Genomic DNA, 27,478 nt, shown 5'->3' with positions numbered 1-27,478 from the left:
GCTAATTAAAATATGCATATAGGTTTTCTTCTGAATGTGAATTTATCTCTGAACAGAAGCCCGTGATCAACACGTTAAGCAAACGCAGCTACGGCTGGCAGCAGCCACGACTGTTGCACAAAAGGCACAAGGAGCAGAATAAAGCTGCCAGGTGGGAATTCAGGTGGAGCGCAGGCACCAACTCCAAGTTCCTACCTGAATCTTGGAAGCTTTCCCATTTCAGCAGGTACCACAGAGATTTACACAGCCAGAGATCACTTACCTTTAAAACTGGGAAAGGCCATTCCAGTCTCCATTAGATTTGACTCAGCCTTTCCCCGTTATTGAGTTAATTAGACATGTATATTTAAACATCCCTAGTTGGAGAAGTGGAGTACAAGTGGGATGCTCTCTCCCAGATGGCTGGGGATAAACACAACAGCACTTTTGATCCACAACATAAACAGCAGGATAACACCAGCACACGGCAGTTGTGAGTTTGGCTCCATCTTGAAGAGGAAAGCAAGAAAATTCTGCTAAATCCAGCAAAACTAGCACTTCTGCTCAGACAGGCAGACAAAATTTACATGCCTATTCCGCTCTTGCTGTTTTGGAAAGGATGGTTCTTGCTGACTCCTTGCAGATTTTGACAAGCTATACAGACTCTTCTCTCTCTGAAAATATATTTTGATGCATTCATCAATGTGAACAAACAACAACGCTCGTTGAAAGCAAACTTCTGCCTGCCACAGCACTCGCAGCGAGGCTATATACATGTAGCTGTACTGGAACAAACGGCAGTGTCTTCAGCAGTTTAACTTCAGCGATTTTTGTCCCTTCCTGTTAGCACCAAACACAAATCTGCAAGTCCATTGCAATACCACTGCTGTATAATACTAAAACCGTATCCATCCTTGCTTTTTGAATCAGCTTACTAGCATTAAACCTTCCCTCTGCATTTAAGTTCTTCTCTCCCACCTTCCCTTTTGATCTCTGTTCTATGTTGTATAATTATAATTAGAGTGCAGCAGACAACTTTTACCATTTCCATTGTAACACTTCCACTGCAGAGGTGACCTTTGGGTGCTGTTTTTTTCTGTTTTGTTTCGTTTTTTAATTTTATTTTTCCTAAACACGACTCCTGCTGCATTCAAAGGCAACGCCTCGCAAGCAACTGTAGCAGGGTGTGACTTGTTATCTGGGTCCTGCTGACCTTAAAAAATTTTCTTAATCTGCCTGGTTGATGTTGTAAACTGAAATCCCACAAGCAGAAAAGTGCTTGGCCAAGCAATGCTCCTAGCCAGGCAGGATGTATTTTCTTGGAGAGAGTTGCTGGTCACAGCAGGACATCCTGGCTGGAGAATGGTCTGCGTTTGATCTGATTGGGAAAACCTTGTAGATGTTGTCTAAATATAGGCAAGTGCTCAAGAGCAAGAGGAGATGCTTTATGTTCTTCTTTGACGATTGATGGCTGTATTAACATTTTCTAGGGTTTCTATTGTGTCACTCTCATTTCAGAACATGCATGGTAAGAGAGACCTAAAGAGCTTTACTGAACAAAGTGAAGGAAGGACTTGAGAGTTCAACCTTGGACACACAGGTATGTAAGTACAGCACAAAAGAAACCAAGTCATAGCCTGCTCTGGAGAAAGAGAAGATCACGTTGGGAACTTGAAAGGGCATTGCTCTTCACAAGGAAGTTTTGTTAAGCCATGTTTTCTGGCACAAATACACTAAACATTATCATTTTGCAAATGTAAAATTCCCTGGCAGGAAGCACACGCTTCATGTGAACTCCTGCCCAGATCATTCCAGGGAACAGAGAACAGCAAGCTCCGTGTCTGCATCTCCTTACAGCCTCAATGTTCCAGCAAAGACATGACCAAAAAAAAACCCCACACATATCCAACCCAACTGCACAGCTCCTGCACGTGCACCGCTGTGTTTTCCCCACTGCCGACCCCTTCAAAGACTTCCAGGGCTCAGTCCTGTCTCAGTGAGCCTTACACATCTACAGGACTGGATGAGTTCCCAACATATCGTGTGCTTGAGCAGCACAATGGATTTCCAGGGCTGCCAGCAGAAGAGCCTGTTAGGGCTGACTGATGGATGGCTGCGAGGGAGCCAGCAGTGGAATATGGGACCCTCTGCCTTGTTTCAACAACAGCTGAAGTTGTTGGCAGAGTTTACTCTGCAGGAGACACACTGGGGAGAAAGGGGGTGGAAAAAGAGCAGAACGACTTCCAGTATTTGGCGTTTACTCTCAATCCCCCCTTATAAGTCATTGCATCATGAAAACATACAATCGCCTACAAAGGCCTGCAGTTTCACGCAGTTCTGCTTGTATTTCGTGGACATCAGTGGATCTTCTCATTATTTTTCACACAAATTACACCTTTGAAAGCCAAACGAAACACTGTTCAAGTACAAGGCCTTTAGTTTGGGGTTTGCAGAAGCCCAATTCCTTCATGCTTCTGTAGTTATCCTTGGAGACTGCCAAAATTCCTGCAGAGACTGTCCTGAGACCACCAAACTCAATACCACAAAGCTGCCAAAGGGAGCTGCTGGCTGTAGTCAGTTACTTTCCAGTATTTAACCAAGGGGGGGAGAATTTTTACTGCCTGGATGCTAACAGGATTCTTCTGCCTCCAGCCCTTTGTCTTTTGCTCAGTTGTTTTATAAGCAAAAGCTTAAAAAGGTACATAGTGGCATGCAACACCTCCCCACCAACCCAACAAATGCAATGATATAAAAAACTTACTTTTCTGGGCTTGACTTTGTCTTGTAAGTCGTACTGGCCTATCCCTTTATAACTTATTCCGAGCCACCAAGGGATTCCTTGTTTATCCTAAAAAAGGGAAGTCTGCATGAACTGTGAGCTACTTAAAAATTAAGCAATTCCAAGATCACAGCCTACTTCATTCTGTGACGAATACAAGTAGGTAGGGAACAAGGACATTTTATGCAAACAAACTGATGTGAAGTGGATTGCTAAAGTGAATGTTGAAAATTTCTTCCATTGCCTTCTCAGGCAGAGGCAAGAAACTACATGGTGGTTGTGCAAAGTGGACAAAAAAGCAACAGCACTGTTGAAACAAAGGGGTGTCACTCCTTGCAAGAGGTGGCTGTGAGGAGGAAAAGGTAAAGGAGAGAAAAAAAATGTGGCCAATGACTGCATCCACTAAACTCAGGCATGACAGAGCTGCAAGAGGAGAACAGTGCAAACCATCGGCTTCCCAGGTACCACTGTCAAGGCCACGACTGAAAGTAAGGAGACATCACCTCTGCTGAGCTCTTCTGCAAAAAACACATTTGTCCAGTCTCTGCTCTACAAATGGAAATAAATAGTATATTTCCATCACTCTCCAAAAATACTGTTCTTCTATACAGCATCTTCCCACTCTACATGTGCACCCACTACTCGTTGCTATTTAGAAGCGCTTTTCTACATTGTATTTTTTCTAGTCTTGATTAGAAATGTCTCAAAAATATTAATTGTCTCAAATCTAGAAGTGATACCCAGTTTAATTAAGCTGGTATGAATTTAGGTCCTGATAGCATGACTGAAGGTTTTCATAGAGGTTCCTTTTTGTTTTCTATTGCACGTAATGCTTTGCTTCTCTCTGAAAACATTTTAAAAAGAGAACTGAAGAGGGAAAAGGTACAGAGGTTGAAAAATGTGGGGTTTAATTTTGACAGACGGGTACTGAATCATCAAAATACTCCTTTAGGAATGCAATCACATGTAATAAGCCAAGCAATCACATTATCTATAGACATTTACTAACCTTTACTCCATAGTAATGAACTCCATATGTTGGCAAAGCTTCTACCACTCTCATGTACCTGTAGACAGATTTATAGTGTATCAGATGATTTTCTCTGGAGGAAATCATATCTATTAACATATTTTTTTTCACACATACATTCAGGACATGTCATTTATCATTTGCATATTTTGAAGACCTTAATGATTTAGTGCCCATGTTTTTGGAAAAAAATAGCGCCCGGGCTCGGGGAAAGATGGGGTATTTTGGCCCAGATAAAGTAAATGGAAGATTTCTCATACTACAAAACATTCGATCTCCTATCAGAAGTTCAGAGAACTGAAAGCAAAACTTCCAGTTCTGAACTGAATGTGCAAGTCTTTTGGGAAACATTGGCAGGAAAGATATGCCTATAATTATTTCATGATGGTGCTTTTGTTAAAATAGATAGCTTTCAAACGAGATTGTTTATGGAGTTGTACAATTGTTTCATGACGCAATTCAGACAACCACTGAAGAGATAGTTTTTTCTCTGTTCCTGTTGGAAGAAACCCCGGAATTATTGGGACAAAGTTGCAGGCCCTAAGCTATGGGACAAAAAGAGCAAGTTGTGTACAATATGCAACTACAGCAATCATCTCAATCTTCTTGGTTCCCTAGGCTGTACTCATCCTGCAAGACCTTGTTTTTTGAAAACTAAATTCTGAGCATTTGAACACACATGCATTTGTTTTCCTTACAGAACTTAAGGTAACATCCTTAGACTAAGTGATAGCAAGCAGGGTATGGAGAAGGTTTTTTTGAATAAATAAGGCCCATATTGTTTCTCTTACATTTGAGGTATTTGAAGGACAAGATACAACCTTAAGTGGAAATCTGTGACATCTAAAGCTTGAAATACTTTAAAAATATTACTCAGTAAAAATAATTCTGACAGATACAAAAGGCAAAGTTGGAAAGCAATAATAACCAAAAGAGCCTGCATTGCCACTTCTCAACAAAACAGAAAAAAGTTCGTAAAAAGATCATCTTCACAAGTTAAGTGTCATACTCACTGAACAATGGCTTGTCCTCTGGTCAGACCTTTAATTTGTGTATAATGTTCAATTACTCTATCCTCACTGCAAAACAAGCAGAAAAAACAATTTAGAGGCTCAGTGACTTTTTTTCCCACATGTGATAGCATTTGTTGAAATTTGGGTGCCTGCTCAGCATGCAGAGAAGCGCCCCTCCGTACGCTTCTCACTAGTTTTCATTTTGTTTCTTGCTGATTTCTTTCCCACCTTTCATTAAGCAGTGTGGAGCTGCCTTCTAATCCTCACCACTGCATGCTGCGTTCCAGACTAATTACCAAATCATTTCAGATCAGCCTGCTCAACTGCAGATGCTGCTGCAGAATAATAGTACTAATTGTATAAATTCATTTTCACATTCTAAAGAAACCAAACTTCAAAGGATGGTTAGTGCTCCATATGTATGGCAGAAGTTGTTAAAACAAACGTTTTCATTCTAGTGTATTCTTTTCACCTGACATTTCATAGACAAAGAACTATAGATTTGTCAGCAGTGACATTTTTACATTTTTCCTGTTACATACTGTAACATTTTCTTTTAGTGGAGTGAGAAATAAAACGTGCATTTAAGTGTCAGACACTTGAATGCAAAGAGAAACCAACAATATTTCTGAAAGAAAAAATCATAAACCTAAAAATGAAATAAGTGAGGGAGTCAAACTTGAATAAAGGGCATGAATTACAAGGAAACAAAATTGTTCATTCATCCCAAATGTTGTATTCCTTTATGGTAGATTCAAGCCACAGAACTGGACCTGCCTTTCTGTTTCCAGCTTTTCCATCTCATCTCTTCCCCGTCCTGTTGAGAAGTGAGAGAGCAGCTGGGTGGGCACCTGGCACCAGCCAAGGTCAGCCTACCACAGAGGCTCTGCTGTTTAGTAGTTGAAAAGGTGCTCTTTGTAAACACAGACTTGGCCAGGATTCAGATTCCATCTCTTTCTAATGCATGGTGCCCACTTACTTTGATCCAGCAATTTAATTTGAGTGAACTTTCAGTCAGGGATTTGCATCGGATCTTGTGTAATTTATAACCTTCTAAAATTGGAAATGCTTGAACACAAGCAATTAGCCGAGTCTTTTAAAACACAGGCTGAAAACTTTTAAAACATTTTACAAAACTGTTTAAAAGTGATCTTGTCATTACTACCCATAACAAAGATTTCAATTTTAAATGAATTGAACAGCTCACCAGTAAGCAAGCGATGGATGCTCCTGCAGCGTCTTGGTAGGGAAGACAGGCAGAGTCTTCAAATCTTTCCTAGTGTTTTCATCACTAAAAGCAAAAATGGCACAGAGTCAGTGCTGGTGAATCATTCATGCAAATTGCCGGTTTCAGCGGAAGGAAAGGGTTGTATTTGCTACCCAAGAACAAGGTGGATTGCCCCATATCAGGCCGTCATAGCAACGTAACTCTAGAGGCCCTCTCATGTGACAGTAATGTACATGGTGTCGTGCAGACTCATGTTGTAACTCATTATACAGACACGTGATTATCGAGTTAGTCAGGCCACTGTGGCGGGAGTGTGGTATCAATATTTATTTTGCACACACTCAGTTTGCAAAGTACAGACTGAGCTCTCAACAGCTGCAGAAGGAAAGCTTTTGCCCAAAGGCAAGGCTTGCAGTGCTATTTTTGCTCTATCTTTAGCTAAAATCCTTTGCAGTAGACAATAAATTCCATGAAGCAGCATGGCATTTGTCAAATCTCAGAGTTTGACACAGATCCGATTCAAAACAAAGGATTTCAGTTCATATACTTTGAAATATTTTTACTGGAAGGATTTTTCCTGGAGTTCACATTCTGCAGAAAGTTCAAATATTTTGGACTCTAGGCCCAGCCCCGAACAAAATACAGGCTGTTGAAATATGTGAATGCAATTTGTCACAAAACCAACAGCAAACAGCAGAATATTTTAAAACCTATTTGTAGGCATCAGTAAAATGGTGAATATTTTCTCCTTATATGCTCTATTAATTAATCAGCTGAAAGTTGCACGCCTCATTTCTGCAGGATTTCTGCATGCCTTCACAGCAGCGCGAGCAAGCACGAACACGACTGTTCTGTGAAAAGAATGCAGCAGTCATGTTCATCGGCATCTGCCTCGACTTCTGCAGCCAGGCTTTCCTTGAAGGTGTTTCCCTGCTCCCAAGCTCTGTTTTCCTCAGCGTCCACTATTACAGATCCCATCTGAGCTGTATTGCCCCTCTTCCCTCAAAGTGACTTATGTGCACCCGTATACCAGATATCAGCACAGAAACCTGCTCTGACACCACACATGATCCACCGCAGGTGGAGGAGGCAATGGAGGTTGCACTGAACCACTCACACCTTCAGTCTCACAGCAGATGTCACATGGAAGGCGCAGTAAATTAAAAGTTTTTGTGCCTCCAGCGAGCGCAGGCTAATTGCTCTCCAAGCTTCTTCCCCCAGCCCTGACAATGCGCCTCAACCCTGACTAAGAGGGACCACCTCTGGGGACCAGGAAACAGTTCAATCAACAGCCTATTTATTCTTCAGCGCCTTTGATGAAGTTGCCAAGAAGGGGGGTGGTCAATTAGCACGCAGGAGCTGTTGTTTCTGAGCTCTGCAGCCGGAGCTCTTCTGCCAAGAATATGCACTTTTCTTTGCAAGCTGGCCAGCTCCCAGCTGCCACAAATGGGGACATCTGGGTAGAAAATCAGGATCTCTCCTCTCGGTGCTCATAGGACCAGCACTCACAAAAGCAAAAAGAGGTTTTATTCACCCCTTATAAGCTTGTTGATGGTATCAAAAGGCTGCAAAACATCCCAGTTTGCAGCACAGAGACAGGTTACCAGGGCTTTGTAGGGCCACGTGAAAATGCAGACAGATCTCACCCTCCTGAGGTCTCAGAAACCAGAGTGAAAATAAACCAAACCAAAAAGACCATCCTAAAGCTAAACAAAGCAAAACAAAATGAAAAACAACCAAAAAAAGAAAACAAAGCCCTGAGCAACCTGGTCTTAACACATAGCTGACCCTTCTCAGAGCAACAGGCTGGGCTAGACAACCTCCTGAGCTCCCTTCCAACTCAAATCATAAACTCAGGATAATTTATTATTAAAATAAAGATTTCCTACTATTTTAAGCCTGACTCATAACTGTAATGGCCGCATTAACAGACAGGGCTGGCAGGGAAATACAGTGAAGTAGGAGAGGGTTTCAGAAGGAAGCAATAACAAAATAGTTCATTTTTACCACACAAAAGGGTTGTTCCTCTAAATATATAGGTTCTCAACACAAAAGATTCATAATCAGAGGTTTAATAGCAGGTCCCTGACCCCCCTATGTAGAAGCCTCGTTGCCGGTGAACAACAAAACGCCCAAGTGAGGGCTGAGGCAGTGACGAGGCTGATGCTGGGAGATGAGAGCTGAGCCCCAGGGGTGCAGCCCCCTCTCTCCTACCCCACTGCAGGGCAGGGACACGGGTGATGCCTGAGCTGCCACCACAGCAGCTCGGTCGGGATGTCCCAAGCTCTCCTTCACCAATCGTTACGGCATCAGCAGCCTCCAAGGCACCGTCTCTCCACAGAAACGCCACCAACCTCAGCAGCCGTGTTCTACCACGCACGGAAATGCCACATTATGTCCCACACGTTGGGACATCATTGGGACATCGGTGACTAAAGGGCTGCCATCACTTCCGTGCTGTGAGGCAGGACCCACCCCTCCAGCGCCGACCCAGAACCACAGGCCCTGGGGCAGTTCGTTCACAGGCAGAGCCCAGGGAGCTGTGACGACTTTTAGCGGAGCTGGAGCTTCTCTGTTCTCCTGCCAACCTGCAAATCTACCCAACGTCTCGTAATAGCAGCAAGTACGCTCCTTTTAGGAGGCCAAGTTGCCTCTCGGGACTTGCCTTGCTGAAGGGACCTGACCTCGTAGCTGGTTCAAACGCAGTCACGTCTCGTTGATCTGCAGCTCTGCACCCTATCAAAATGGACTTATAAGGCCTGAACGTCTCTGAGAAGCCACATGAGAATTTTATTTTTTTTCCTGCATAATCCTGAAATTAAGCATGAAACAATCCTAGAAAAATGTGAAAGACCTGGAGAACAGGGCACAGCGCCTCGCACGCTGAACGCCTTCAGAGCAGGCTGGCACTCGGCAGCGCAGATCTGCTGACTGCGCACCCAAGGATTAGCATTTGGGATGATTCACAGCTTCGTGGATAATAAAAGCCTCGAGTGGACCTCTTCCCTCCTTCACCAGAGTTCATTATCACTTCATCTGCAGAGAGGAGACCAAGCACGTCTCCCCTTGACCCTCGGGATCACTTTCCCAAGCCCTCTGAGCCCCAGCCATTCCCCAGAGGTGACGACTGCAGATAGCAGGAGCGACGGCTTGAATTATTACCTGTTCCTGTTTAGTTTCACAACAACCACAAGGCAATGCAGAAATCAGAGGGCAGACAGCCCTGGCTCCAGCTGCCCTGCCACCCAAACAGCCGCCCAGGCGAGAGGACAAGTGTGGTGCTCGGCGCGGCCGTGGCTCAGGGCCGCTCTCCTCAGAGCCGCAGCAGGCCCAGGCCAACGGGACCGAGAGGGCCCCGCTCGCTTTTTGTCTGACCCCAACTACAGAGGGGGCTTCTTGACTGGTGCTTCTTGGCAGAAGGCCCACACGTAAACTTTAAACCGCCCAGAGTCAACGGGACTGAACATTTTTGGCAAAAAGGTTTGTTTATTTCCCAGGAGGGGAATCTAAGAGAACACTCCTCTCAAGTATTTTTCCACTATGGAGAAGAATGAAAGAAAACAAGCTGATAGACCCTTTCCTTTCCATTCCGCCCTCTAAAGGGGAGTTTCCTCCCCAGCAGGTACTGAGCAGAACTTGAACTGCTGTAGGCAATGTACATGCAAATCTACACCAGACCCTCCTCACACCGAGCCTTAGCTTTCATTTGGGGTATTGTGTGCTTCATTTTCTGCTCAGTGCCAGCTCTACAGGGACCGAAGGGCCTAAATAATGTCTCTAAAATAACCAGTTGCAATATTTAACCACACACCGTACTATGAATAGAAGTTCCCACATCCAAACTACTATCTTTAGCAGGAACCCAGTACAGATCCTATGTGCTTCCTACAGCCTCCTGACCTGCCAGGGAAACGTTAGGTGTCTAAAACCCCACCAGAAAACTTGGTTCCTGAGGGGGGAACCAAGTCAGACTACCATGGCATGTTCTGCTGAAAGCACATTACTAAAATTAAAAGAGACATATTTATGCTCCCGGAAAGTGTATCCTCACAGCTTGTAATAGCATGATACAACACTCCCTGCCAGGCAAAGATTTAAAGAACTGTGCTAATTAAGACCATTTGTTAATGGCTGCCCGGGCTTTTCCCTGCGCCCACTGTCACAAACAGCTTATGCCTGCTGCTAATGCAGTAATTCAAGGCAACAGACATAGATGTAATAAGACGTGGTTAATGAGATTAACATAAAATGTGAAGAGCAATAGACACACCCACAGCAGCAAAGGCAATATGTTGGACTATATCATAAAAAGTTAACCCGCATCTTCTTTGTAAATATTAATACATCGATAAGAATAGGACTTCAGACAACTTTTAACTGACTGAAGTGACGGCAGGTGTGTGCCTCTACCGAACCGTGTTGATAACACTCCAGTAGGCAGGAATTTATTGCTGGGGCAAGTTCACTGTACAGTGATTTTCCTCTGTTCTCGAAGCCTCTTGTCCTCATATAAATACTGGCTCTTATACTTCTGTGTGATCATTAGAAAGCTTCTCCTGGGTCCTTCTGAATGTGACTGCTTTACATTTGGTTTGTTCTTGTAATGAACTACAGGCATACCACCAGTGGAATTTAGAGTGGCCTTGTTTTTAGAAAATACCGACCAACCGCACAAGTTAACCAGAAAGCTGTTTCACTGACACCAACAATCAGCAGCCACTTCTGAGAATCGCATGCGAGACGGAGAAACGTGCAGCTCCACAGCTAAAGAAAAATACAGCATTACCCTGCACTGTGCAGATGCGTCAGAAATTTTCCATTAAGATTTTTCCTTCTTATTCTCTTCAAGATGTTCGGAGCTAGTAATATAAATGATTAAAGGCTAAGCGCACAAGAACATCCCATGCTGCTGCCTGCACCCAGCCTGGTGCCACAGTGGGCAGACTGAGGGTGGCATCACCGAGGTCTCCACGTCGTTCCCCTTCCCTTCGACCTTAGCTGACAGGCAGCAACACGGGCTGTCACGTTGCAGCTGGACTGCTTCGGCAACAGGTGCATTTCCTGCAGGTTTTTGTTTGGTTTTAAAATAAACAGAAGGGCCGAGCAGGCTGCCTCGCACGCTCCCGTGGAGGCTGGTCTGCCCTCCAAGGTACTACACGAAACAGGTGTGGGGAGGAAGCAGCAAAGCAAGGGGGGAAAAATGAGCAGGGTTAAAAGTGCAAGAGAAAAAAGGCAGGGAAGGAAGACAGAGCAGGGAAAGTAAGGGGAGAGACAATTGATTTAGCAGCTTTTGAGTAAGTCAGAGCAGCAGGATCTTGGCAGCAGGATTTTGAAATGCACTCTCTGACAAATCCTCTTTTGTGACAAATGCCAGACGTTTCCCATCATTTCCCAGCCTTTCAGTTTTATGGTCCGATGGCACACTCAAGAAAGTTATTTTTTCCATTGAAGGAAGACCAGGACCTGGAAAGGCCATGAACATGGGGCTCCCATCTGCACAGGGCAGCCAGAGCCTCCCCCCAGCCAGCGGGAAGCTTCGCCAGGCAGGCAAAAGTTTTCCACTTGAATAGCAGATAAGAACCGCCTGCTCAGAAAGGTATTTGAAGGAGCATTTTTAAGAGCTTTCCAAAGCCTGGACATGAGAAGGAACATGATAAAGAGTGCAGATGGCCTTTTCAATGCCAAGCAAATGTTTCAGGCTTGTTGCGTATCTATGCTGGGGCCATGCTGCTAGCCCAAGGCTTTCCATGCTGTGCTGCAAAATCAGTTTTAGTGCCTGACCTTCAGCTCCAGCCCTGCTCTTTTAGGCTAATTTCTCTGCTTCTCGAGCCTCCCCTGACTTTCTGAAAAAGCAGCAGCACCTGCTCATTTCACAGCGGTTTGGTGACTCCATGCATCGGCTTCTGGAAAATGTAGCAAGAACACCACAGAAAAAAACAACATCTTTTACAGCAGCTCTATGAATGAACCTCTCTCTCTGAGGATGTGGGAACCAGACAAATGATTGTGAGATGCTCCTGGAGCCCCCTGCCAATGAGGTACCATTCATATGTTCCCTTCTGCAGGCAGGGAACAGGGTGGCCACAGAATATCTGTCCTAAACCTTCACTTCTTCCACAGCTCTTGGCGTGAAGTACTAATATTTTGAAGACAAAATCCTTTGGTGCTTGAACAAAACACCCACGGCTGCTGATGGCTAATGGTCCCACGGCCCTGGTGCCACAAAGCCTCCTTTATGAAGCTGCAGCGCATGTTAGCAGGGCTTCTTGGTCAGTGCAGACAAAGCAGAATGGCTCTGCTTCACCTGGGGACTCACTGTAGAGCAAAATATGGCCATTCACAGCTGATACAACACTTGAAGGATCCCAAGCCCCTCCTCGCAACAACCCGCTGTTATTTCTAACACTCACGCTTTCTTCCTGTTCGCACAAAAGTCAGATTAGCCACATTAGTTGTGGTTTTTTAGCATGTCTGAGTGCAGCAGCAAAGCTCAAAGCTTGTTATCACAGCTCTGGGTGCTGATACAGAGATACACGCAACCACAAGAAAAATAAAGCATCCAAGTAACAATAAAGGCCCAGCAAGTCTGCAAAAGCAAGGAGCTGATGCTGAAGAGCTGTCATCCCATTTCCTGTAGGCACAAAACACACACTGCTGGTTAGATCCCAAACACCACGAGGGAGGAAAAACAAATGAGGATTTCGTTGCCTTTTTTTTTTTTTTTTGTCTGGAGGCAGACCAGAGCTCAGACTGCTGCTTGCAGCCTGTGGTGCAGGACTGGAGAACCTCTGAGCACGCACAAAAGCCCTCCCTAGGTGGCTGGGTTGTACCCATCATAGCACTGCTTCTTTTTGAGCTAAAAGTGCCTTAAATGAAAAGACAAAGAACTGAAAGAAAAGACTGCTGAAGGATCCTTACATATGACAAAACACCATGACCGCTTTTGCTGCCCCTCTGGAAATTGTACTAACATCTTGCATACAAAATACAGAAATGTGTTACTTACCCAACTGCCATAATTATGTGTAACTATTCGAGTTACGCTATAGCAGCAAATCCCCAGAGATCAAAATATTAAATTACTCAAAGCACCCTCTTTCTTTCTCCATTTAATTCTTTGCTCACTTCACTCAGTGCTTCTACCTAATTCAGGGTAACTCATCTGCTGCATGCTATATAAATTCCTCAGCAGCCCTTACGATTTCTTATTTTAAAATTGTTCTGTTAAAAAAACCCACAACGCTAAAATGACAGCATTTCAGAGATGACACATGCTTTGGTCTTTGGTCTGCCCTAAACCTTATAAGTAGCACTAGCAGAAAACAAAATGTTGGTGTTAAGTCTAGCAAAAAATTGGTGTCTTAAACACGACTTTTTGTAATTGCACCTGGTCTACACAATGAATTTCAGCTTTTTACTGAAGGGAAGAAAAACAAAACAAAACAAAACAAAACAGGAAAGAACAACATTTCCACCTCAGAACTACTGCCTGAGTGTTTTGGGAGATGGAGTTAGGGAGCTCAGTGGCTCCTTGCCTGGCTCCTTCACTACACGTTTCACCTGATACACTTGGGGGTAGGATTCTGAACATGAACTCAAGAAAAGCAAGAGACTTGCACGCGGCTATGGAAAAATTACTAGTGTTCAACCAGCTTTTCTTTCAAGAAGGTATAAAATTCAATTAATCAGAGAGAGATCTCTGTGAAAGTGGGTATCTGACATTTGTCAAGTAGGGAAATCACCACTGTATGAAATATGTATTAAACATGACTTTCCTTTCCCTAAAAGTGTTTATTTACCACCTCCATTCTTTACATGTTCCAAATGAAGTGAAATACATAATCACCTCCCTCGGCAAACAGGGTCGAAGTTAATAAATCTGTGCTCGTCGTGTTCCACATTAGTTATTCACTGCAGCAGCGAGGGCAGGAACGCACAGAGCCGGGTTCGACTGAGCCAGAGTTAATGGTTCATGAGCAAGTGCCTAGCAAGGCATTTAAAAAAAAAAGTAGAGTTGCAGCTGAAAGGCAAAACACAGTGACTCACTCGGCAAACAAGGAACCGTAGAGCAAAGTGGGGGCAAGCACAGCACCAGCGCGCTCAGCGCTGATTTCCCAGCTGTGCAGACACGACCTCCAGGGAGCAGTGGGCTGTGCTGGGGAGAGCCTCTGTAAACACGGCTGCACAGGCATCTAAAATATGCAATTGCATTAAAAGGAAAATCCAAAATTAAACCGAGCTGGTGTCTATGACAGGCACCAGACAGCTTCAAGAACGTGGATCCTACCGGCTCGTTTATGTCACCCACCGGTACGGCCTGTGCCCTGCTTGGAAGGAAATCCTTTGGGGCTGCCAGAGGCATCGGGATGTGCTCAGGCTGAGAACACCACCACGATGGTCCCTTGAGGTGGGCTTGCAAGGGGGGCTCCCCCCACACTGCATGGATCCCTCCCAGACCTCCCCAGGATGGGAAAATAGGGACAACGGGGGGAATCTGCTCCAAATCTGTGCTTCTGCTTTGCCCCAAATCCTGGCTGTGGCCACACCTGGGGTTTGGTCATTTGAACCTGGCGAGATTTCCCAAAACAGGCTGGACAAACTGGCTCCGACAATTCTCAGGCGTGTCCTGCTCCTGATGCCAAGCTGGTCCTTGGGTAAGCGCGGCAGCTAGCAGGTGCTTCGCTGTCAGACACCCTCTGACTTCTCCAAAGCAGCTATTTCCTAGCACTGCCCACATCACCATTTCCACGTTCCTTTCCATCAACAGATTCTCCCTCCAGCAATCATACTCCCAAGCAAACATTACCCAAAATCTAAGAGTGAGTGCTCGTCTTAATTAGGAGCAAATTCCTGATGCCAGTTTTCTGCGACTAGACCTAGCGCTTATTTTGCTCTTTGACAAAGTTTGTAAAGTTTGGAGCTTCTGAGCCAGTTCCTCTATCTTTCACACAAACCTCTTCCTGCTGCAGACTGCCTTTATCACCCACGTAATGATAAACCCCAGTGTCTCACACATGTCAGCTATCAGGAATTCATTATTTTGTCTGTGTTATGTTACACCAGTCAGGAGTTATCTTTGCAGCCCACAGGCCAGAATCAAAACCGAATGTGTCAGCTATTTAAAGGGAACGGAAGCCCTCCTCCAGCAACTTCATCAGCTTGCAGGGAGCGGGGCTGCCTTGCGGTCCTACAAGTGTTATTGTGGAAAATGGGATCCAAGATTAGCAGTCAGAGATAATTTTTTTCCAAAAGTTACTTTCTTGATATAGTCCAAGCAGCTAATCTGATTTTAATAAACTCTCCAGCGTTGGAAGCACAGCATTTTTGGTACTATCAGTCATCACGGCAGTTACAAACTCTTTTCTCCAGCTACAAAGAAACACAACGCTATCTACTATTGTACAGCATTTCTGAGGGCAGATGCGTAGTCTGTAAACTAAGTACAAGTAAATCATTTATTTTGCAAGGAGACAAGACTGCATGTATTGCATAGTTACACGGTGAATAATTTCCAGCCTGGTCTTGTAATTATTCTGACTGTGTCTCTTTAAAATTAAAAAAAATAAATCCTAACATAAGCAGAACATACACTTTGTCCCCCCCTCTAAAAAAAAAATAAAATTCAACTGTGCCAGAAGCTGCAACTTGAATCAAATTCTCTTTTTAAAACTTTTGCAGAAAGTTTAAAAATTCAAGAATTTTTAAAGCAGGGTTGCAGCTTTTTTCTGTTCCATTGGTAACCACGCAAGCGGGTGACTGCACCTAAGGAACACAGCTTCAAAACTACGCTAACGTTCATGACTTGCATTTTGTTTGGGGTTCTTAATACAGGAGCTGGAGAAGATGAATGAGTTCAGAAAGAGAAACAGACAACTCAGAGTCCTAGATCAGGTGTGGGCAGCGAACACGAGTGAGCATGACGTCCCTCCTCCTGAGCAAAGCGCACCAAGCCATGCAGCAGGAAGGCAGAGGGCCATCGACGTGCAGCATCCCAAACTTGCTGCCAGCATCCCAGACACAAACCTCTCAAAGGAAACCTGTGCCTGCCTAAGCCCTGACGCTGCCCCACACCCGGGAGAGATGGGGCACCTCCACGGCACGCTCTGCATCACCCAGATGGGTGACTACTGACGGTGGCCGGGATCACCAACCCAGTAAACAGGAACAGGAACTGGGCGTGCGGCGAGCTGCACCACTGCGGCACGTTGCCATCTTCGCTAATAATTCCTCCTGCGGCCTGTGGTAATTTTAGGCCACCTTTGAGAAACCAGAGCGATCCAAAAAGGGCAGAGCTGCACCGGGCATGCCGTGGGTGTAATTCCGAAGCCTGTACTTAACAGCCTGTAAGGCTTTATCAAGATGTCTTCAAACCGGTGTCTTTTCCAAGTGGGAATTGAGTGTTTCGTGTTGCTCTCTGAATGACAGACTGCATGTCCTGGTGCCAGGAGGGCAGCCCAGCACCCTGAGGACCCACCACTGCATGGCACCTGCAGGGGCCAAGCCGCAGGGACCCTCGTGTGGCCGTGCTGGCAGCGCTACTGGGCTGCGAGGGCTCCCCAGGTCACCTCCGTGGTGTAGGAAACCTAAAGTTTTTACTTCCTCCAAGTGCCCGCACGTCAGGTTTGCTCGCTGAAAATGAACAGATTTCCAAAGAATGTGCTCACCCACTCAGCCCAGGAGGATGGGGGGTGGCTCTCGGGAGATTACTGCGCTCTTCCAGCAAGGTCTTATCTGAGAATTTGAGCAGCGGGTTGGGAAAGGGGTTACTGGAGAGCAGTGGGAGTTTAAAGCACTCGTACCCTGGTACCAGTCTGTGTATTCCCACCCGGAGTCAGCATGAGGGATGTGTGCCTGCCAAAAAGCTCCCAGGAGGTGTGTGACACAAGCAGAGCTCACCAGCGCTGCCTGGACTGGCCCTTTTTAACTCGCAGCACGCTAAGCTCCAGGACTTGGGGCGATTCCTGTATCTACGGGAGTTCATTCAGCACTAATCCTACATATAAAAAAAAATTAACCAGGCTGTTCTCACGTAAGCAGAAATGGTGCAAGAGCCGCATTCCAGAAAGTGACTCAAAGTGGAATTGCCAAATGATAGCGCACGGGGAGCACATCGCAGCGAGGCACCGCAGACGGAGGAACCACAGGGCACGAGGGGCGGGCAGGCTGCAGCACCGCGTCCCTGCTCCCAGCGGTGCGTGTGCCAGGGAGAGCACTCACACAGTATCTTTGTTAGATAGGCCGGTAATTAAGCTCGTGCTTTATCATCAGCGGTCCAAATGACCACTTGTGATATGTAAAATCAAATTCCTTCACTGCCGGGGGCTGGGACAGCTGGCTGTGCTCATTTGCTACGCAGGCATAACTTTTTTTCTTTTTTTTAATACAGTGAAAGCAATTGCCACAGCTATGATCTCCTGCAAGAGGCAACTCTGGGAAGAGCTGCACGTGGAAAAGGAGATCAGTCATGTAGCACACCTCTTCCCTCACATTTTCTTTAAATACTTTTGAAGGTAACCACAGGTGACACACTCCTTCCAACCTGTCAGCTGAGGCATGTGAAATAGCGACGTACACTGTTCCTGTGCAGGTGAAGCAATGCTTACAAACCTATTTATTGCAAGTGATAAGGAGTCAGAGTTAAGTTCAAACCACAAAAGGGAGGTTTTAACTATAAAGGTAGGTTTTAACCTTAACCTCTTTTCTTGAGATCTTGTACCAGGCTAAGAGAGCCCACGCCACCAGCGGCTGCAGCTTAACAAGTCACTTCTTGACAAGTGAACTGTGGCAACGTGAGTTCTCTGTCCCTAAATTAAGCAAAGCTTTGGGAATCACTGTGAAATCAGGCAAGATGAGCAGTCTGTCTGGTGAAAAGGGCAGCACGTTGTGGCTATAAGCAATATCCTGTGGGTCACAAAGCAGGTCCACAGCATGAATAGGAACAGAAATCATCTGCAGAGCCAGCCCAGCCAGCTGATCTTAGTCACAAGGGCATCTTTTCCTCCCTGCAGGCGTCACAGCACACCAACAAAAAGCAGAGGGAGATGGTGATGGACTTCACACAAAGCCTGTCCTTCAGTGGAGGAAGGATCGGCACTTGGAGAAGGGGTCTCGGACCAAAGAACTGGCACTGAGTTGACAACCACACGCGGCAGGAAGAGCAGAGGATGTCCCTGCTGCAGGTTTTGGCAGCCAGGTGTGACTCACGGCCTGTGTTTTTGCAGGTAGCTCTCTGCTGAGCATTCTCAAAACCCGTCTGTTGCAGCAGGAGAGCTGTGGCAGCAAAAGTGTAAACACATCACTCCTCCTCTATAGAAACTCAGCAAGTAGTAAAACATTAACGCAACCAAAGCTGACCTTTTGGATTTCTATTTGCTTAGCGAGCTGTTTCTAATTGAAGGCCTTTTCCCCGGGCTCCAACAGCTCCGAGTGCGACCCCAGCTCCCCTTACAGCCCCCAGTGCTGGTTACCCAAACCAGTGCGTGGAGGTGAACCCGCAGAAAGCGATTTCCAAGGGCAAGCACCCTGGGAGGACGCAGCTTCAAACAGCCAAAGCGCAGCAAGCGGCTCGCACACCAGCCACAGCACAAGTGTTGGGTCAGGTGCGGGCACAGGGGGAGGCCCCAGGGCAGCTGCAGAAGAAAGCAGCTCATTGACTTCGGTGGGCAGCTGGCGAGCTCCACAGCCCCCTGCACGCGCTGCTGCCGGGTGGGCAGGGGCACGGGCAGGGTTGGAGCCGAGCTGCAAGGCTGTTTTCTCCCCGTCCCACTCAGGCACGCACATTTGGGGAGGAGAGCGGAGAGGGATGGCCTGAAAATTGGTTTGATTCAGAGCGTGTTCACAGAAGGACTTACTCACCCTGCGGACTCAGATTTTGTCCAGCCTAGCGGTGCATTTTGCTTTCTGCAGCCGCTGCTCCCGGCTGGACTTCGCCCCCCCCCCCCCCCATTTCTGATTGTTTGAAACACAATGCAAACCAACAAAAACACATCCATCAAGCACATTAGGGTTAGAAAGGAAAATGTTATTACCTGGAATAGTCCCCTTTGGCTTCCTACAATTGAAAAACAGTGACAGAATTAAAACAAGATCTCTTCAAAACTCCTCGGTTTTCCCAGCATTGTTCGCTGCCCCACTCCCACAGCTTTTTGGCTGGATCCCGACCTCAGCTCCACTCATGCGGAGCCCAGAGGCTGCCTGCATGCACTCAGGAACAGGACTTGGCCCTTTACGCTTCCAGCTGTAGATTATCCACCTACACCATAAATAATTCTGCTTCTAGAAGGGGGATAAATTTCACGATCCAAATCCCACATCTCTTTTACTGCATGAGAAGTGAAATCCCGTTCTCTCTCTGGCTGACCAAACCCAGCTAAAGGTCGGCTTTACGAGCAGGTCAATCTTTTGGGAGGAACTGTGCTCGCTTCAGATGGAAGCAGCTCGGGCAGATCAAGGCACTGCAGCTTTGCGGGAGCATTTTGTCAGCGACAGTGTGTGTGTGTGTGGGAGGGAGGACACAACCAACATTTTAACAGGAGATATTTATTTCACAGAAGGTGGTAAATAACCAAAGTTTAAGTCTGAGGACAACACAACTTGATGAAGGGGAGAAAAAGTTAACATAATTTAAGATAATAGATGTATAAAGTATGTGCTCTGAAAGAAAAATTCACAGGCATCAGAGAAGTTTTAGCTACAGTATCATACTCTTCTCTTTCTTCCCAGATCTCTAGCACACAGTTAAATTAAAAGAGTGATACATTGGATAGAAACCTGCACAAATAAATTACTTCCCCGATGAACTTTTCCTCCTTCCTTCACTCCTCCAACTTAAAATTCCACAAATATACATTTTTTCGCCTAACCTAAAAGAAAAACAGCTCCCAACATTTGTAGCATTTTTTTCCCCCTCTTCAGCTACAGAGAATATGAACTATACCGCGTGGTTTTGTCTTCATAGAGTGGAGGAAAAAAAAAGGCAGCACGCAGCTGAGCTAACAAGTCAAGGGGCTGCACATGCCGAAGCTGCAGAGTTGCCGATAGGAGAAAGCCACCGTGCGCCTCCGGGCACGAGCAAGAAGAGCTTACCTGCAAAATCAGGGCTGCCAACTTGAAGACGGTCTCGCTCTCGACCTCGATCTGCCCCTGTGCACGGAGAGAGGAGAAGGTGAGCGCTGGGAGCCCCGCACCCCCCGCCCCCTGGGACGCCCGCCTGCCGAGGGAAGTTCACCCGGGGTTTGGTCACACAGGGTTTGGGCGAGCAGCATCGCTTCTGCCAGCAGCAGCTGGGGGGAAGCCCAGGCTCCGAGCAAGTCCCAGCCCTCTCGCCGCCCCGGGACTGTTTCTCCCCTTCCGTGAACACTTGCTGTGCGCACAGGGACACAGGGTGTCCGTTCCCACCTCCCCCAGTCTCTCCCCCTCTCTCTTTTCATGCCATCGCGTGTTGGCTTTCTAAATGTGTTTTATTGCACACGCCCCGCCAGGTACCTGATCCTGCACATTTTAAAGCACTGGCCGTGAAGAGAGCAGGTTGTAGTGCAGGTATTTATGGCTCTAAGCACACCACCTCCCCCAGGCAGAGACCTCGGCTTTGTTTTGATGGTGGTACGCACACCCATGATGCTAGATAAACGCTGCTTATTAATCACGAGGCCATTATAACTAATTTTCTTTTACCACACACAGTCTGGAGATCTTACAGCCTCCAAATCCTGCAAGTACATGCGTTTTATTGCAATGCTCAGAGGAGCTCTACAGCCTCCCACTCTGGAAAGCTCAATTCTTGACCCCACTCCAAAACCAGGCAGAGTCTTGCAGTCACGGCCTGAAAGCACAACGTGCTCGGTGCCTTCAGAGGTGTGCAGCTGAGAAATGCTAAAGCATCAGAAGTACACATGTATTTTTTTTCCTTCTTTTTTTAAGTTTGCAATCTTAAGTGCAATCTTTCCAGGTCAGTCTCTAGCAAGCAGAAATCCTGCTCTTGGTTCTATCTGGGACCAGCAATAGGACTGGGAGAGTAAAGGAAACACACTTGCAACTCAAGCTCTGTTTGTCGGAGCTATCCCATCCTACTGCACCCTGCAAACCACCCGTAAAGCACAGAATTGGCCCAGGAGCCATCCCTTGAATTTTCAGATTTTTTTCTTGTTACCCTTCTGCAAGTGAAGGTAGCGCACGTGATTGCCTACCCGCTGCCACCAAGACCCCAGCACACAGCCCTGTCCCTAGGATTTGTTGCCTGAATGAGGGACAAGGCAGACCGAAAGCTGAAATAGTGCCCAAACCAGGGCAGCAGGAAGACCTACAGACTCACGGAGATGCAGGGAAATGACATCCCTAAATATCTAAGTCACATCTGGAGCTGGGCTAATTAACTACAGCTGCAGGTCTGGCCCACGGAGAGAAAATTCAAAAGCGAGCAAATAAATCATTCAATTTTCATGGAAAGGAAGTTTTTTGCCAGCTTTGTCAATAAAACATTCCAGCAGCAGCGCTCCCCGGGGCGGCTCCGGGAGGGCAGACTCCGAGGAATTTCCCCTTCCCAACAGGTGTGGCAAGAGCTATGCAGAAGTAGCCTCCAAAGCATTCCCAGACATTTTATTAGAAGAGGAGGGGCACATCACAACGTAGGAGAGGGGGAAAAAAAAAAGGCTTCAAATTCTTCTTTCCTTCAGATCTCTTTAATGTAGATGCTCGGGAGAAAAGGCAAGGTTCGCAGCCCCGTCGGTCTTCACGTAGGTGCAAGATGAAGGCACTTTGTTACTTCCAGGTCTGCAGCAGGTTAGTCTTTGTCATGCACATCTCAGCTGCCTTTTTAGCTTCAATTTAGCTTCAATTGCATCTGCTCAAACAGCCTCTGAAGGAAGCAGTGGTGGGGAGGATACGGGACACCAGTCCTCCCTGCACCATGCTCTGCACCAATAGGGGGGAACCCAGACTTGAGAAAAGGCCATTGCCCAGCAGGAAAAACAAGCTCCAGTTGAGCAAAGCCCTCCCTGGACCACAAAATCAGGGAAAACGGGGCCAGAAGGGACTTTAAAAGCTCATCAAGACCATCTCCCTGCCCCGAGGCAGGATCGGCTGCATGGGGCTCATCACCTTTATGCTACAACAAGCTCAGGGAGAGATTTACCTAGCCAAATGCAATCCTCACATCAAAGGGCCCCCGCTCTTTGTTGCAGGCTCCAAGGAAAACTCTGCAGCGTTTGGGTGAGCCACTTCAGCTGCAAGTCCCTGCTGACCCACAGCGAGAGCTGCTGCTGGCATTACAGGGGTGTTGGAGACTTAATAACTGAACACCTCTTCGCTTTTCATCTTCAAAGCCTATCCCTAACATTAACTAATTAGCCACGGTAATTACGAAGCTGCTCTTACGCGTTGGTTTGCTTGGTCCTAAATACAAGCTGCAGGGAACTCTGGTCACTTTACCGGGCTGCTATGGCATTTCCATGGACACTGAAAGTGAACTCCCCAACCACCTCATTTAGGGTTTCAACAGGCGGAACAGAGGCCTCCCTCCTTCGGGAGGCGCGGTTTCGGTCACTGCTTTCACCAGGAGGGTTTCACAGAGCCGGCGTCCTCACTTTCAGAGGTGCTTGCTTAAAAGCTGCGTTTAGGAATGAGCAGGTAGGGAAGTCCTCCACAGCCTGGCCTGTTTTAAACAAGACGCTGAAGGCGTCTTCACTGGAGGACCTTCCCCATCCCTTTTATCTGGGATACCTGATGCTACAAAACACACACGCCTGGTAACACTCAACCACAGCAGGTCAGCCAAAACCACTTTCTGTGTAAGCATCCCCACCTTGATGCTAGAACTTAAAACTTTTACTTATTTTTCCCCTGCACTCTCAAACAGCCATTCCCAGGTTTTGTCCACACCGGTACCTAAAAGTGCTCTAAAAAAGCCTTTTTGTACAGGCTGGACAGAACCTAATTATCACCAGGTATCGCCATACAGTAACTGTACCCCCAAAAAGAAAAAACACCAAGGAGCAATCAGCAGAACCCCTACCTTTCAAGGGGCTAAAATCAAAGGACAGATGGACACGGAGGGGAAGGGACTGACCTGAGGGCACGCAGTAGCTGAGGAGCAGAGAGATTTCAAGCAAGGGATCCCAGAGCAGCCTTTATCTAACAGACTGATGCTGTACAACTGACAGTCTCTTGGACAATTCCCTCAGAGCCTGGGATTATTTTCCATCATAATATAATGTTATTTGCCATCTGGTTCCCCGATTAGCCATCGCTATAATGGGATCCAGCCCTGGGCTGTCAAGGAGTTTGGACAGCCTTTGACTTGACACAGACCCGTACAGCAACACACATCACTCACACAGGACCAGGGCTCTCTCCTCTCTCTGACAATATTGTGATTTTGGAACAATCCTTCAGCCTCCCAGGCTGGCAAACAGGGGGCTCTGTTGTAGCCCTGCTTTAACAGCAACTTCCAATTTCAAAACTAAACGGGGAAGAGTGGCTGTAAAAAGGTTCACCTGCAAAACCTGGAATTTCAGTGCAGGTTTTGGTAAGTAGGTGCAGCCCTGGGAGCCAGATCAGCGAAGACTCCTGTGGTTGTGTTGAAGATGGAAGGTGTTCCTGGATGTGTCCCACGTGGGAATAAGGTCACTAGCACGAGGTTAAGTAGATGGATGCAATTCAGATAATGAAATCCGAGTCTTCGGCATTTTAGATGTAAATAAGTTCGAACAGAACAGAGGGTGCAGCTCTAGGGAAGGGACGAAACTGATATTTTTCAATTAGAGTTTGCACAGGGACCAATCATTTCAACCAGGAGACAGCCTCACCCCCTCACGCAGCTCTCCAAAAGGCCACCGGCTTATCTAAACAGTGCGTTTGGTCCAGTGGATTGGGGTGGCTTTGTCACCCTGACAGACGTCGAAATAATAAAAGATTGGAGCAGATGCCCAGCCCAGTGAGTGTACAGCAGGAATCCAGCAATATCTCCACAGCTAGTAAAAAAACAACTCTTGCCTTCAGTGTCCACAGGCAGAATTCAGCCCCTGGTTCAGACAGGAGCTCAAGTCTTTGCCTGCACTGAAACGGGCTCATGAATGTGATAAAATCACAAGGCTTGGTGATGAATAGAGCAGCGAGCCCTCATTAGACACAGCATCAACACGGGAACTGTCAGAGATACCCGTCTGAAAGCCCGATGAAAACGCAGAACAATGACGATAGCCAGACGAGCACTAACTGTGCTAAGCAAGTCTTTAGGCTGTTTAAAGGATATTTTTTTAAAGCAACACAGGAGCTGTCATCTTTAACTCCTGAGAGCCAGAGCAAGAAATGAAAATTGATGGTTTCTTCAGTCTTTAATTTCTGGAGGTTACGTGCCCTCTGACAACATTTCACGTGAAGATTTGAGAATTGAGTTATTCAAGAACCTTTTCCCTCAAGCCAACCTCTTAAAAAGTTGTATTAAGCCAAGATACCCCCCAAAATCCACACTATGCCTGAATAGCCTCGAGACAGCTACAATATTGAATATAATTACCTGTGATTTCTGAAAGGTGATTAAAAAAAAAGCTGAAAGGGTGCAATTAGAGGGAAAAGGAAGGAACCAAACGTCTCCAAGAACGTTGTCAAATTGCGGATGGCAATTAGCTGGGTGTGGACCCAGAACAAGTGAACAAAGCCACGCCAGCTCCCATGCCCTCACCCAGCACTGCAGCAGCAGCTTCCCACCAGGGCCCCGGTGCCCACAGATGTGTCCCGAGCACCCAAAGGTGCAAGGTCAGGTCCCCGCAGAGCTAAAAGCTTCGTGTCTTTCCTGAGCTCAAGGCTTCCATGGGAGCAGAGATGGCAGCAAGGTGGCCTCTGCTGGGCCACACACAACCTGTTACACCACAAAACGAGAGCAGCCCTGGAAGAAGTAGGTCAGGCAAGCTCAGCAACTCACTCTGAGCAGCGATTACACCGAGGAGACACAAGGCAGCAAGCAAACAACCTCCGACCTGAGAGCGACACCGCCAGGGGCTGCTCTGACGCCAGGCGTTTGCAGCCACCTCTCCATCCCCCGTGGGTTATCTGCAGTCCCTGCTGCCCCACAGAGCACCCCCATCGCAGTCCTGCTCCCTCCTGGATCTGAAGCCCCAAACCTTGCTGGTCCCCTGGATGCTGCAGCTCTTCCCTGCAGGAACTGCCCAGCTCAGCGGCTCAGGCCGTGCCAGCCAAAAAAATCTGTCACTGCTGCCCGGTGTCACCTCGCAGGGAGCGAAAGCTTCAGGTTTCTGTTACACCCTTTATTTCACTGTGGTTGCCAGTCATCCTCACCCCATCTCCTTTGTGCTTTGTACCTTAGCCAACACCGACATGAACCCCTGGGGACAGTGACACTGTCTAGGGGTAACTCAGAGACTTCTCGATGCAGTTCAGCGCAACAGGGCCCCAGTCATCTGCTGCTGCTTTTTTTCCCCCTGCATGAATACAATGTAAAAGCAAAAAGCAAAGAACAGGGAAGAACGCACAAAGTCTTCCCTGTGAGCCAGGATATACATTAAGCCTGGTGATTCTTGCCAGATAATCACAGGCTTTCTCTTTCCTGCTGCAACACCACAGCGAGATACCCAGCACCCAAACGCCAGAACAGGCTGGGGTGGCACAGCATCTTCACCCGTGGCCAGAAGATCGAAGGTGCAGACCTCTCCATCACAGTTAATGCCGGCAGTTTGGCTCAGAAGGAGGTGACCATGTCAAGAGGTGTGAGTTATGAAGCTTTGGCTGACAACTAAATCCTCACGTGCAACGGGCCGGCCCAGATACACCTGGGACACGGCTCCACCTCCCCATCGAGAGCCTCAACAGGGCTGGGGCACCATCACCTCTTACAGCAGGCAGCCTCAGACCAGCACAGAGCCTCTGCAAGCAGCTGCGGAGTCCTTTGACTACACCCACACCGTGGCCAAGACCTCCCCAAGCCACCAGTGTGACCCAGTAGGAGGTCTCACAGGGTATTGGTGAGTATGGGGCTCCTGGGGAGATCCACCAGTTCCCAGAAGTTTGGGGTTCTCCCTCCTGCCAAAAGACAAGTCTGCCACACTGCGTTCACAGGCATAGCTCTGCTGCATCCCTCGCCTCTGCTCACACACCACCAGGGGCTCAGGGCATGGAGGTGGCCCCCAGCACCCACGGGAGCAAATAACAACAGCCCCCAGGGTGGAGAAGAGGGTAGCTGGTCCTGCCGAACCTCATCCTGGGCTTCACGTGGGCCATCTCCAGGAGCAGGATGACAAACCCAGGCAACAGACAGAGCGTATTTTAATAGGGTTGGCTAGGATCAGGCTATACCGTGTTACAGGCTGCATGGGAACGCTCCCCGGTCCCTCGAGATGGGGGAGAATTAGGAAATATCTGCTATAAACCTTTCGAGAGCTCTCTAATATACAACCACTCTGCTCTCCGCGAGCTGGAAGCCAGCCAGGCTTTATGCTCACACCAGGGGGCTGTTTCAGCAGCTCCTCTTGGTAAGCACTGGTCTTCTGGCTGCCAAGGGCTCACAAGCATCGCTGCTCACGAAGCTATCACGGTTACAGACTCCACCAAAAACTTTCATTTCCTTTAGCTTTTTCTTTCTTTTTTTAAAGCAACTCTCGCACGTCCTTGAAACGAACGGGAAATTAAATAAATAAATCCCCCAACACACACACATAGAGAGAGGAAAAGGGGAACACGGCCAACTTGACCAAGCTCTTAGTTTACAGAACATATTTTAAGGACTGGCAAGGAGTCAACCGTATGGCTGCGGAGCTATAAGGAGGTTAGCTCTAATGCACAATAAACTTGACAGTGCTTCGCTAGCCAAGTAGGGTGTTAGTTTTCCAAACTTGGCTGTTTTGAAAGAAAAGACAAATTTATCTTTCCAAATTTATCATCAACATGTGCTTGACCGGCTCCTACCCACTTCCTTTAAGGGTGTCCCAGCCACGGCCGGGCCCTGTGCAGTAACATACCAAACGTGTTACAAAGCTCTCCTGTCCCTGCGCAAACAGCACTTCTGATACCCATTTCACCTGAAACCAAGCTCTGGACTTTCCCTGTTTAAATTCCAGCTGCACAGAAGATTTCAGAGATCACTGTAAAACTAAACCCAGCTTCTTAAATTCGGTGACAGGAAAGCAAGCCTGTAAATTGAGGTTGTCACCACTGAAGGTTTTCAGGCAGCAGCTCTCAAAGCCTTAAAAAAAAAAAGAGAGGCATGGAAGAAAAGAGAGCCCAGATGAACAGAAAGCACCCTCACTGCACTTTCCCAAACACATGTGGATAACCAAGCTTATAACCAAGTCAGAGAGGCCCTTCTGCAGCCCTGGAGATGAAAGCTTCAGCAGCTCCCAGCTCGTGCTCAGCGGCCCGTGGTGTTCCTGGCAGCAGACGTGGCTTCTGCAAGCTCCAACCCAGAGAGCGCCGATGCTGGAGCGCAGGAGCCAGCCAGCTGG

The 27,478-nt window shown here is 47.1% G+C and overlaps 1 protein-coding gene across 6 annotated transcripts in view; it reads right to left on the bottom strand.

Annotated features, from left to right (window-relative positions):
• FRMD4B (FERM domain containing 4B) overlaps window positions 1-27,478 on the bottom strand; it is a 106,882-nt gene that overhangs the window by 20,174 nt on the left and 59,230 nt on the right. For all 6 annotated transcript variants that reach the window (XM_082768596.1, XM_082768597.1, XM_082768593.1 and 3 more), the window contains 6 exons: window positions 20,115-20,171; window positions 19,058-19,080; window positions 6,009-6,092; window positions 4,802-4,867; window positions 3,768-3,825; window positions 2,741-2,827 (listed from right to left, as the gene is read on the bottom strand). In XM_082768596.1, coding sequence (XP_082624722.1) covers window positions 2,741-2,827; window positions 3,768-3,825; window positions 4,802-4,867; window positions 6,009-6,092; window positions 19,058-19,080; window positions 20,115-20,171 — 375 coding nt within the window. The remainder of the gene's footprint in view (window positions 1-2,740; window positions 2,828-3,767; window positions 3,826-4,801; window positions 4,868-6,008; window positions 6,093-19,057; window positions 19,081-20,114; window positions 20,172-27,478) is intronic.

Source organism: Aythya marila, assembly GCF_965140915.1.
Source record: "Aythya marila genome assembly, chromosome: 10".
NCBI classification, from domain to species: domain Eukaryota; kingdom Metazoa; phylum Chordata; class Aves; order Anseriformes; family Anatidae; genus Aythya; species Aythya marila.
Note: the sequence above shows the minus strand (reverse complement) of the source record. Positions and strands in the feature narration are given on the sequence as shown.